Source organism: Lonchura striata, chromosome 3, assembly GCF_050655825.1.
Source record: "Lonchura striata isolate lonStrDom1 chromosome 3, ASM5065582v1, whole genome shotgun sequence".
In the NCBI taxonomy this organism is placed as follows: Eukaryota; Metazoa; Chordata; class Aves; order Passeriformes; family Estrildidae; genus Lonchura; species Lonchura striata.
Genome location: NC_140705.1, coordinates 36520186 through 36533124, shown reverse-complemented (window position 1 = coordinate 36533124; position 12939 = coordinate 36520186). Strand labels below are relative to the sequence as shown.

At 36.7% G+C, this 12939-nt stretch overlaps 1 protein-coding gene across 5 annotated transcripts in view; it reads left to right on the top strand.

Annotated features, from left to right (window-relative positions):
• MDN1 (midasin AAA ATPase 1) overlaps positions 1-12939 on the top strand; it is a 92605-nt gene that overhangs the window by 13112 nt on the left and 66554 nt on the right. For all 5 annotated transcript variants that reach the window (XM_085576448.1, XM_077782306.2, XM_021545486.4 and 2 more), the window contains exons 8-19: positions 931-1034; positions 2736-2850; positions 4334-4527; positions 5541-5622; positions 6298-6393; positions 7334-7446; positions 7976-8124; positions 8219-8279; positions 8759-8970; positions 10392-10495; positions 11457-11601; positions 12550-12646. In XM_085576448.1, the coding sequence (XP_085432574.1) occupies positions 931-1034; positions 2736-2850; positions 4334-4527; positions 5541-5622; positions 6298-6393; positions 7334-7446; positions 7976-8124; positions 8219-8279; positions 8759-8970; positions 10392-10495; positions 11457-11601; positions 12550-12646 (1472 nt within the window). The remainder of the gene's footprint in view (positions 1-930; positions 1035-2735; positions 2851-4333; positions 4528-5540; positions 5623-6297; positions 6394-7333; positions 7447-7975; positions 8125-8218; positions 8280-8758; positions 8971-10391; positions 10496-11456; positions 11602-12549; positions 12647-12939) is intronic.

Genomic DNA, 12939 nt, shown 5'->3' with positions numbered 1-12939 from the left:
AACGACTACTGTAAACAAGTAATTTGCAAGAGTGGCATGATAGAGATGCTTTGCTGCATAGGCCCACTGGACATTCTGCTGTTTTTTTCTTTTCATATATGTTTCCATAAAATATCTTTTGTGTAACTGAATAACCTGTCAGTTTGTTTATTAGGTTCTAGGCTTTCTGATATAGAAATAGAAAATTCATAAGAAAGCAAGTGAATACAGCTTGCATGTACAGAGTTCACTGCTAGGAGGTCATGCACTTATTTGCTTCTGTGGACTTAGCTCACTGCACTCAGGATGAGCATACCCTGAATAATACCCTGCCTTCATCAAATCCCTTTCTTCAGGTCCTCCCTGCAGGCACCCTGTCTGCTTTCTCCATATCAAAGGATCTCTGTGTGCCTCCCTCTGTGCTGAGGGGTTGGTGTGGTCATACCTCCCTTCTTTCTTTCCACCACCATTACTGTCCTTCCCCAGGGAAGAGTAGATTCTTTAAATAGATACGCTCTCCTGGGGTAGCAGTGCATACACTGAAAAAGGTTTATGGTTGAGAATGACATCCTTGAGACACAGGTCATCTTTGTTCAGGCAGATAAAATAAAGCTTCTGATCTGAATATGTCTAATAAGTAATTTGATAATTCAACAATAAATAGTTTTGATTTGGACTTGCAGTGTAAAGGCTGTAATTTCCATTGGCTTATCATTAAATTTGAATACAGGAGACAAAAAGGTAAGTAAACATTACACCTTTGACTTCCACTGCTGATAAAATTGCTGGGAGCTCTGCAATTCCTGTTAGCATCACTTGGAAGTGTATCTCTGGAAATAGCAGTTGCTGGCAATGTAATGGTGCTCAGTGGCATTGCTCCAGCATCTCAAGTGTGAAATAAGTGTGGATGGTTGTGCTAAAAAGTTTTATAATTTTTCTTTTTCTCTCTAGATCTCTGTGCTGATTCCTCTTTTGGAGAAAAGAGAGTTACTGATTCCTGGTCGTGGTGACTGTTTAAAAGTAGCACCAGGATTCCAATTTTTTGCAACCAGGAGGTGGGTTTGTAAACTTATATGAGATTGGACTTAAGAATAGGATACCCATGTTCTCAAGGTACTTTTTACAAGGTACTTTTATAGGAGTATTTTAGCAATTTCCAGTTAACAAGCAATATCGTAGAAATCATAGAAATCTGTGAATTTTTTTTTTTTCACCTTGGGGTGAATCCAAATCTTTGTACAGAAAAACAACTTCAGCAAGGCTGAAGAAATGAGCCTTGCTGGGAGGAGCCCTACAAAACCAACCCATCACCAAGATAAAATACCACTCTTAGGAATGTGTGAAAAAGGTTTATTATTGATAGTTATGAAAATCTTGCATCAGTATAGGTGTTTGTAATGTTTTCTAACCTGAAAAAGATACAATATACTCTGCATGATTGCTTCACTGTAGTAGTGGCTCATGACTGGAATGTTAAAATGACTTTTTGTATAGGAAAATGTAATATTGTATCAAGGTTAACAGTTAGAAGGTATATATAGGGAATGGCAATTACAATTACATGGTTTTCAAATGTTTTAATGTTTATTTCAAAGCCTTTAATAATTTTTCCTGCTTTTGTCTTCTATAAATTTTTTTATCTGTTTTTTCTGGAATTGAGTCTTCTGTATTCAAGTCCTTTGGTTGTTGCATTTCATAACAATTTTTATTTCTTCATGCATAGTTGTCATGGTTTAACCTCAATCAGCAACTAAACATCACACAGGCGCTGGCTCACTCCCCTGCAGCAGGATGGGGGAGAGAGTTGGAAGAGTGAAAGTGGGGAAAAATCATGGGTTGAGATGGAGTTTAGATAAAGCAAAAGCTTTCCACACAAACAAAGAGACAAACCTTATCACTAAGCATCCCTACCTTTCCTCCTTCCCACAGCTTGGGAAATTTGGGTCACAAAACACAGCCCCACACCAGCTTCTGTGAAGAAATTTAATTCTATCCCAGCCAAAACCAGCACATCAGTGAACAGTTTGTATAGCAGCAAATTATAATTTTTATTAGGCTTCTTAGATTCTGTAAATCTGTTGCAGTTTACAGCAGGGAAATTGTATTTAACAATTGAAACCAAATACAATACAATACAACAAAGAAGAAAAAATTTAATGAAAACCCACCAGAAAACAAAAGCCAAACCACAACCCCAAATCTAATGTTTTGCATGTGCAAGGATACTTCTACAGTGGGTAAAAACACATGGCTGAATAGTTATTTTTGCAGTAAAAGAACAAAGGGGATGAAATGTATGATGGAAAGAGCTGAGTCTGGAGGATGAGGAAGAATAATTGTGAAACACTGTGGAGGGGACAGGGCTGAAGATGCTTTTCCTGCATCTCTGCAGTAAGATCACAGATCCTTTAAGGTACTTCACAGGCCACTTCTGTCAGGTTTCTTCCTTTACAAAAGATTTTGTATGTTGCTTCTCTTAGTACAGATAGACAACTGACAGTAAGTTGAGTCTTTCTGAAAATATCTCTATGGAGATTTTGGCATACAGGAGGAAAAACGCTGTGATAACAAGTAATTAGGATAGGCAAGGTGGGGTACATGACCGTACAATGACAAACAACATAATTTATGCCTTTTGCATTATGCTGTAGCAGTCGTATGTAACATGTGCTTTGATGCACAGAAATGCACTGAAAATGCTGAATTCTTCAGCCACACTCAGCAAGCTGTGTTTCTTCAATGTTGCTTTGATTTAGGATATTCAGCTGTGGTGGAGGTTGGTACAGGCAGCAAAGCAGCCATGCTGCTCTTCTGGACAAATACTGGACCAAAATACATCTGGATAACATGAGCAAAGGAGAGCTCAAGGAGGTATGGGGGTGTGTTGCTCCATTATAGCATATGAATAATTGTTTCATCTTAGGGTAATAAATATTTTTCAGTAGTTAATTGAATCCTTATTTTACTTTCAAGTTCTACAATAGACCCTTACAATTTCAGCTTTATGCTGCCAATTTTGAAATAAACAGGCAGTTTTTCAGGAAAATTTGAAGTGAATTGAACAAAGATTCCTGGAACTTGCCTTGACACACAATTGTGTTTTGTGTGGGTTTAAGAATCAAGTTACTTTGCTGCTTATTAGCCCACAGGGACTTGAAAGCAGAGAGAAATAGCAAAAAAGAAAATTGAGCTCACTCTAATTTGACTAAGCTTTTGTTCTAAGCTTTGAGCTAAAAAATAGTTGGCCAGTTTTCAGTTAAAAATAACTGTTTCTATTAACATCTTTTTTTTTTTGTTAGCATCTCTGGGAGGTGTTTGCTTTGTGTAGTTCTTCAGAAGATTAAAACAAGCCAGGGCTCATATGAAAATCAAATTCTCTGGAGATTCTCCTTGTGATGCATAGCTCAAACCAGGATCTGATCCTAAAAGAACCTAGGCTGAGGGAAAAGGTAGTGAATAGTTATCTAGCAAGGAGTTGATGAGAATGTTCTGAATTTTCTGGACTGGAGAAGACAGTTTTTCCAGTAGAATTTATTCACTCCTTTGGTCTCGTTCTGCAGCCAGTGCATTTATAGGTGGCCTTAAATATCTGTGTGGTTTTTTTCCTTTCTTCTCATTTTTCAGCTAATTGTTAGGAATGGAGTGTTAGCTGTGTCTCTCTTATCACTAGATTGTTTTTCTGCAACTTTGTAGCTTAAGTCACAAAAATGTATAAATTAAGCACTAAGATTCCACAGTACTACACCCTCTTGCTTACATTGAAAACAGGTTCATGATCTTGTTAATCTTAAAAGTCTGTCTGGCGGGGTAGGATCAGTTTTCCTGGGCTGTATCTGTGAAAAGTCATTTTGAGAAGCAATATTTTGGTTGGCAAGCTTTAGTGGAGAGAACTGAGCTGAAAGGAAATTACAAAATAAAAATTATCCCCTTAACATGCCTTTGTCAGCACAGTGAATAGACAATTTGAATGCTCAAATGAATTTAGTCATAAAAAGAAGGGTGGGAGATAAGGACTTCTGTTACCAGTTGTGAAATTGTAAACTGGTCATGGTTTGGGTTCAGGTAGGATTGAATGTACTTTTTGTTCTTCCTGTTGGTATTTGTGCAAATGTATTAAATGAATTGGAGTAGAGTTGAGCTAGAAAAGTTTGGTTTTGGCATTGAAATCGTATCAAAGTAGTCATAATTTCTATTTTCTTCAGGTAAGAGATTGCAAGAGAGCAGTTTTATGTACCTTGCTAGCTAAAATATCTATTGAAGCATCTCCCAGCAAAAACTGGGGTGCTGTTGGTTTCTTTTCAGTGTGGATGGGTTTGTTGTTTTGTTTCATTTTTTTTCTTGTTTCTGGTTTCAGGTCATCCAAAGGAGATACCCCAACCTTGCTCTTGTGACAGATCACTTGCTAGACATTTTCATTGACCTTGCTGGAGACAAGTATCAGGCACCAGACAACAGTGCTGCTGGCTCCAGTCACATGCCAGAAGCAGCATCAGAATCAAGATCAGAACATAAGAAAGCAAATCTGGAAGGACGAGAACTATCTCTGAGGTTGTCTTTTCTTAATTGTTTATTGGAAGTCAGCTAGCTACAGAGATAGAAGGGTTTATTTTCATTATTTTTCTTATTTTTAGAAATAAGGCTGAAAGCTTGAATAATTAAACATTAATTTTGTAAAAACCTAGAAATATATATATATATTTTAAAATAATGATTAATATATAATTTAAATAAACTCATTCTGGATTATTTAAACTTCTTATTTGCTATGCTTACTTTTTGGGAGGCGTGGGGGAATATGTGGGTTTTGTCATATGCCGTGCTTTGTTGGCATCAGGCCATATGTATTTATTCCTAATTATTGTTAAAACAAGATATAAGTACTTGTTAAGAACTGGAAGGTGCTGTATAATGTTCTCTGAGTAGCTACAAGATAAAATTTTCAGTAACTGAGTATATTATCTAGATTATTTCATGATGAACACTCTCAGCATTATAACTCAAGAAGACTAAAAATAACTGTATCTGTAATGTCCTGTTAATTTCCAAAATTCTGTGATGAAATACAGTCTGATGCTGAATTATTTCTTCCTTTCCAGCCAAATGTCAGTTCTACTCATCTGGAATTTCTGTAACCAGTAGTGCTTTGTGAATTAGTTAGTAGATGCTAGGTATAGGTAGTACCTGATATTTTTGTGGAGCATAAGAACGTCAGTTTTTCTAGAAAAAAATTTCCTTTTCTTGCCTTTTTGAAGATGATGTTGGTAAGGAAAATGTATCTTGAAAAAACAGGAGGTTTATACCTTTCTGGATTCTTTAATACCTTTGAGTTTTACTAGTTACCTTAATTTAATGGGAGTATGTATTATCTATTTAAAGCAATGTTGGTCTGTGCTCAGCTGCTCTTCAGAATAATCATCCTTTGTGTCTTCCCATGTACAACTTGCACAACAACTCCACGTGCAAGTGCCACAAGATGATGTCATGACCTAGGTTTGAACATGAAAGAAGGTGCTGTGAATTTTGGCATGTTTGTACCAAATTTTTTTGTTTTTTCTTTTTAGAGACCTACTGAATTGGTGCAGCAGGATTGCGTACAACTTTGACAGTAATTCTCCAACCACAGCAGTGAATATTTTTCAGGAGGTGCGGTAAGACTTGATCCAGAAATTGATCCAATTGGTCTCAAATTCTGGCAATGTCTCACTAAATGCTCTCTTTGGGAATGTGAGATGGGAATTTGTCTGGTTTTGTTTTGAAGCAATTGGACTGTTTGTGATCTCTCTGATCAGAAGTTGTTGTTCCTACTAGGAAACTTGTTTGCAGTAAGGTGCTAAAAGAATTTACTGCTGTCATACAAACTGCATGGTGCAAAATAACTGTAACTGATACAAGCTGGGATTGTGTGTGGCTGAGACCTTTCTTTTTCTTGTATTTTGGAGCTGCTTTTCTACTTACCTATTCATCAGTTTACAGTATAGGTTGAGGACTTTTTGGGTGCGCATCCATCAGAGGCAGTTTTGAGATGTGAGATATTACAATGTTACTTCCATCTCAATTTTGGTTCATTTGTCTATAAACAGCTTTTGTGTGTGGGCACTGAAAAGTTTTTATTTTTGGTATAAACCAAATGTGCTGACATTACAGAGTTTAGCAGCTCTTATTGCATCTTTTTGAACTCTGTTTTTTGACTCAGAGGACAGTGAAATCATTTTATTTAAATGATTGAATTGGATTTGGGTTCCTTTATATTAAGATGGTACTTTGTCAGATAAAGTCATACAAACTTAGTTTTCAAGAAGTTGGTTTTCCCCTTGACAGGCACTTGACTGTTTCACAGCCATGTTGTCCAACCAAGGGAGCAGACAGAAAATGGCAAAAGTTATTGGAAGCTGCCTAAACATTTCAAAAAAAAAGGTATGGTGAGCTACAATTAACATGATCTTTATTGGTAGTGTTTTATAGCTTGCAATTTTTCTATGATAAATTTAAATATGTTGCACTATTTTTTATTTAAAATTATGACCACCTCTTTGTCCCAGTTTTTTTCCCCCCTCCTATTTTATATTCAGCTGCATTTCTTTTTTCTCTGAAAGTTCCAGGCAACCTGTTTTAGAGCAAATGGCCCCATGATACAAAAGAAGGATTTCACAGCTGGAGCAGCACAGCTACCTAAGCACATGATAGCACTAGATGCACAGGGTAGCAAAGAATGTGTTTTTTCTTAGGTGGTTTAAAGTGAATGTTAATTGCTTAAACAGAGAAATCAGAGAGAAACATGATCTTTACTGCTACTTGTTCTGTACTCACTGTTTACAAAGTCAGCTGCCTCTCTGGAGCTCTATAAATGACAGAATTAAACTAAATCACTCCTTTGTCAACTATTTCTGACTGTAGAAGTCTGCAAAGCAAATTCCCTTTATTGTTACTTTGACAGATGGATCCCTGAAACTTCTGTGGGCTTTTCTCTTTGTCCTTGCGTTATTTAATTACAGAAATGCATTATTCCCTGCATGTGGCAAAATATCTTTGTTCACACAAAGGGTTTTTTTAAGAGAGAATGTTTATTGTTAAAATAACTCTTCAAATTTCTATAGTTGAGCTACCATGAAATAGATGAAATAGAAATACAGTGGCAAAGACTATTATCAAGTTAAGTTGAAAGTTGTTTGTACAGATAAAAACACTTCTGAGGTCCTTCACTATTTTAGGTGATGATTATGTAAAACCTCCAAAATACAGAATTTTACCATTAAAAATTAACTTTCTGCAAAATAATACTGGTAGCAAGGTGTGGGTGTTCTTTACTGTGATGTAAGCAAGATTAGTATTGGAAATGCTGGTGCTTTTTTCACAGGTGGAGTTCTTCTGTGAACTCTATAAACCAGAAATTTCAATACGGGAACAAGAAGTCTGTGTTGGAAGAGTGACTCTTGTGAAGAAGCAGAACCAGGCTCTCACTGTACAAAGGTAGAATATCCTGTAGTTTCCATGTGAATTGAAATATTTTGTGGTGGAATAGAATAGACTGCGGAGCACAGGGGATAAGGAAAATGAGAATTGGTTATTGTCATTCTAATGAAAGGTATGTGAGAACTCTTTCCCTTGCAATCTAAGTTTTACCTTGTGTATTTTTAAGAATGTCTGCCTCATGCTTCTGGCAGCCAAAGCATGGAGATTTTCAGCTTCTTTGAGCTAGAGTGTCTTCGAAAGAGTGTGGGTACACAGCTGTTATAAAAAGATTTCAGTGGCTCTGCCTTGGTAGAGGGAGATTTTTGTATGCGTTGGTAACTTCATTGGCCAGGAAGTTATTTGGAAACCCTACGTTTTTAGGTTGTATCTTGAGAAAAATGAGTATCTTAGAACTATTTCTTTTCAGACCTGACCTATATTAAAAAAAATCCTAAATCAAACCACTCCACTAAAAAAATAATAAAGGTAAAATTGAAATGAGTTCCTTGATAAACCTTAGCTTGAGTAATTTGCTTTGTTTTTCCAGGGCAAAACATACCTTTGCTGCCACACGGCCATCTGCAGTACTGATGGAACAGCTTGCAGTGTGTGTTGTCAAAGGAGAGCCTGTGCTCTTGGTTGGTGAAACAGGAACTGGCAAAACCTCAGCGGTCCAGTACCTAGCTCATATTACAGGTAAATAATACGTGAAAATTGTAACTTACATGAAGATAATTTGACAAACAACAAACAAACCCACGGGTTGATGGTGCTTTTTATCTGTTTCAAGGACACCGTTTGAGGGTTGTCAACATGAACCAACAAAGTGACACAGCTGATCTCTTAGGGGGGTGAGTCACTGACCACTGTTTTGTCTGCTCTGCAGAAAAAATGGGCAGTATCTGTTATGTAGTAGAATAAATGTCTTAATAAACATGTTTGCATGCAGAAACCTTCTTGTCCTTGCTGAAGAGCAGAGCAGTTTCACTGAATTGTGTGCAAAGCTTTGTGTGATGAAGTCGTTCAAAAACACAGCCCACAGTGGCTAAGCTGTTCAATATAGATTTGATGTAATATTCACTGGACAGATTGTTTGGTAGTACTGTGAATATTTTGCGTATCAGAGTGTTCCTGTCTTTACAAAATCACCTCATGAGGTGCATTTAAATATGTGCAATTCTATTTAGTTCATTAGTTTAGTAAAAGCTTTGGAAACAAGGGTTCATCCATGCAGTTTCTTGTTTCAAGTGACTGGTTTTGGACTTGTTTTCTTTTTTAAACTCAGGGGTGACTGTCTCACATAAGTAATTACTCTTTTGCTTCTCTTCAGTTACAAGCCTGTGGATAACAAGCTGATCTGGCTCCCTCTGCGAGAGTGTTTTGAAGAACTCTTCTCTCAGACATTCTCTAGAAAGAAAAATCAAACATTCTTGGGACACATTCAGACTTGCTACAGACAGAAACGTTGGCATGATCTGCTAAAACTAATGCAACATATTCATAAATCTGCTATTAATAAAGAAGTAAAAGAAAATGCATCTGGTAAGACTTAGATGGATCAAACACACATTAGTGCTAAACCATGCAGAGGGTAGATAAATACTGGTGAATTTTGTTCTTTTAATTTGGGTTTGTTTGAAATTCAGAGGTTTTTTCCTCCCCCTATATTACATCTTTTCTTCTGGTTTTGAGAAATGCAATGTCAACATTGCAACAAGACATTCAGAACACTGTTAGAACAGTGGTTAGGTTTTGTTTTGGTTTGGCTTTTCTTTTCCTTTTTCTAACTCATCTCTGCTGTTAGCTATGTCTGAGAGTGTGGAGGTTGTCTGCCCTGTGGTACCCTTAACATCTGGTCTCCACTCAGTACATGTTTGCTGTGCTGGTGAGCAGTCCTTCTTGTTTGTGTGCCAGTCTTCTATGCGAATGCATTCATACTTTCAGCCCTGGAACCTGCTTATGTCTCACAAACATGTCTTTTTTCAAAAATAAAGCAAAACAACAATGACAGAACCAAACCTAAAATAATAACTGTTTTAGGGTAGGAATTATTTTTAAGATCTTGCTTTTGCCTTGATTCCTGTGTTAGTGATACTGACTTGCCTAGTGCTTTATCTTGTTCCAGTGTGGTTTTGTCTCCAAAGAAGTTTTTCTTGTTGTATATATCACAACGCATTTTGGGGCTGAGGCAATGGAGTTGTTTCTGGTTCTAGACCAGCAGAACAAGTGAAGTTGTAGCTTTCATTCAGTTTGAGCTAAATAAAAGTAATTCTGAGCTTTACCTCCACTCTTCTTTTAAATGGTTCTTCTGAATATGCAGATACTAAAATAAATGTAAAGAGGCAAAACAAAAAAAAAGAGAGTCTAAAGAGTTCTTGAATTTATTGCAAGACTTGACAATCCTAAAATAAAGTCAAGTTGAAATCTGTAACTTGGAAAGTTTCTTAAGGAATTTTGATGTTGTATGTAGCTCAGGTAGGGATTTTAACAAATAACTGAAATCAATGCTATAGTAAATATTGTTGTAACTGGTAAGCAATAGTGTGTTAATTATTGATACTGAAGTGTTTATTATTAATCTGTTTGTCATAAGGGTTAGAAATTTGGATTTATTTTTTGTTATGTCTCTTTCTGTCTCTGGAAATTAGACAGTAACAGTCATGCTGGAACAAAGTGCAATATAAGTATTTGTTCCTCATCTGAGAATGAATAGCAAATTATCTGAGCACTCTTGACATATGGACTCAGTTAAATTTAAAAAATGAAAAACCACACATGCACAAAAACAAAGATTAAATTATTTTTTTAATTTGTGGTGTGTCATCTGAAGGACTTGAATTTTTTTTGGTGGTCGAGCTTATTTTGTATCTGTCTGCTTGAAACAACTTGATTAAAAAAAATGTTGTCAAACATTTTTTGTGCTATGTTCTAATGATACAAACTTAAATTTGTTTTTCTTGCAGGCTTACCACTGAAGGAAAAGTGGGAGGCATTTGGTCTTAAATTGAATCATGCTCATCAACAGATGAAAATGACAGAAAATGCCCTTCTCTTTGCATTTGTTGAGGTATTTAGATATTTGAATTTTGATTCTAGGAGGAATAAGGAGAAGTATTTAAAAGACTTTGCAGTCAGTATTATGTAAGTAGCTTCCTGGCAAGAGCATTGCTGTGAAATCAACTGTGCAGATTCAAGGGAGCAGAGGTGAGATGGGCAGTGGGAGACTGGTTTGTGGTAGCACAATAATTCAGTGCTGTATAACAGGAATTAAGGCTGCTCTGATGAGACTATCAGTATGTCATTTCTTCTTTTCAACTGCAGGAGATTAGAAAAAGCTTCTTGATCAGTCTCCAGTAGGTCTTACTTCTGTCTAGGGATTCCTGTGAAGGATTTAATATTAACAATCTGTGCTGTTTATCTGGAAGTGATTTTTCTTAAATGTTTCAAACCCATAATATGTTTTGATGACATTAAGTGGGATTAGGAGAAACCATGAGGTTTATTTATGCTTGTTTACTGTCACCCTGATAATCTGAATATATTTTCTCAAATTTCATGTAAAGTGTATGAGATGTTGACCAGTCCTCTATAGAGAAATGTATTTTTGAGTAGTTGGAGAATGTCTTGACTTAATATAGTGTTAATTAGTAGGATACAGATTCCTTAGGAGCATAATACTGCTTGTGTCTTTAGATTTCTTTGGATTAACTTTATTCTCATGTGGTGTTAGTGATGCATATGCACCACAGTGGTAGATTGCACAAATAAGAGATTTTAAATCTGTTGTATTTGAGCCAATCTAACTGGCTACTGATACAATGGTATGATAACTGTCTGACTTCTGTGACTGGCAAAATGACTGCTGTTACTTGAGAGAGAGCAGTGAAACTGCTTCTGATGTAAAAGGTCTGGAGTTGCCATTTGTCTAATCAAGCCATAGATTGCACACCAAGTATTTCCAGTATCTGAATGCTTCAGTTGACACTCCATTCCTGGCAACATGATTAACAAATTGATCTTGCTTTTAGGGTACTCTGGCACAAGCAGTAAAAAAAGGAGAGTGGGTTTTATTGGATGAGATTAACTTGGCTGCAGCAGAGACTTTGGAGTGCCTGAGTGGTTTATTGGAAGGATCATCTGGATCACTGGTGTTACTAGATAGAGGAGACACAGGTACTATTTCTTTGCTTGCTTATGCTGTATTTTGGTGTTCAGCTGAGTTCCCTATCCTATGTAGCTCTAAATAAATTGAGATAATTTACCATTAAAATGAATGTGTGCACAAGAGAGCAATGTGCTCTTAGTAGATTTCGTACTTCTTTGCAAGATGTCCAGAACACTGGTGTGTTCTCAACAGCACTGTAGGGGCTGCTGTGGAGAAAGTTAACTCCTTTTACAGATGTAAAGATAAAAAAATGCAGTTCCTGGATGCTACTCTTGAGAGCTACAGAGAGAGGCAAATGTTCTGTGAGCATCCCAGGCTGAATTTTCTTCCTGGCTGAGGGAAGAACTGGCTATTATTCTGAAAAAGACAAAAGGAGTTCCAACTTTAGGGCTCATAATTTTTGAAATGTTTTGTGCTGTTACAACATCTTGCTACACACAAAAATGTCAAGGTTTCACTTGCCTGTGGCTGTTGTGAAGATGCAGGTACTTCTGATAAAATCACTAAGGACTTTTCTCTGAAAATTTTTGACACTGGTATTTTTAAGGAAGGGTAGGAGCGCAGCAATAGAAGAAATACACCATAGTTAACATATAAATATGTTAATCATGAACTTTGATGTTGCTGTCAAGGCAGGATGGGAATGAGAAAACTGACTCAGAAGGCTGCTGAGAGTAAAACTCTGGTTTATTGAAAATACACTGCTCTTTCATACAGAGCTTTGTGAGGACCAACTTCATTGGTCCTGAAGTGAAAACAACTCAAGCATTGGTGCAAAGTGCTTGACGCACAGTGATAGAACTTAACTATAAACAATGTGAAAAACAAGATACAAAGAATTATTTACATTCTTCTCTAGCTCCTTCCCAGCCTTCTGCCTGGCTAGAAATTCTCAGTTTCTTTCTTTGACTGAATCTGAGACCCACACTTTGTCTTTTATTTCTGTTTTGCTTTAGAGCCTCTTGTCCGCCACCCCGATTTTCGCTTGTTTGCCTGCATGAATCCAGCTACAGATGTTGGAAAGAGAAATCTTCCTCTAGGAATAAGAAACAGGTAGGAAATAATGATTCTAGGACAAAATAGTCACTGTCTTTTTCAAAGTTTAATTAGTTTCAGGAGTTGACCAGTGAAGAATGCTTTATCTGAAGCCTGAGGATGTAAGTAAGAGCTCACATTTGCTACCTGTGAGAGATGTATAGTGAGGGTTTTTCATGAAGTAGAGTCAGCAAAATACTTTGGTGAAGTAGCTGAGGCATGTGCAAATGGTCTAGCAGTAGTGTAGAGTGTTGTCATTGGGAGCAGGAAATTATTATTCTTCACATTTAAGCTGTCAGTACTTGGGAATG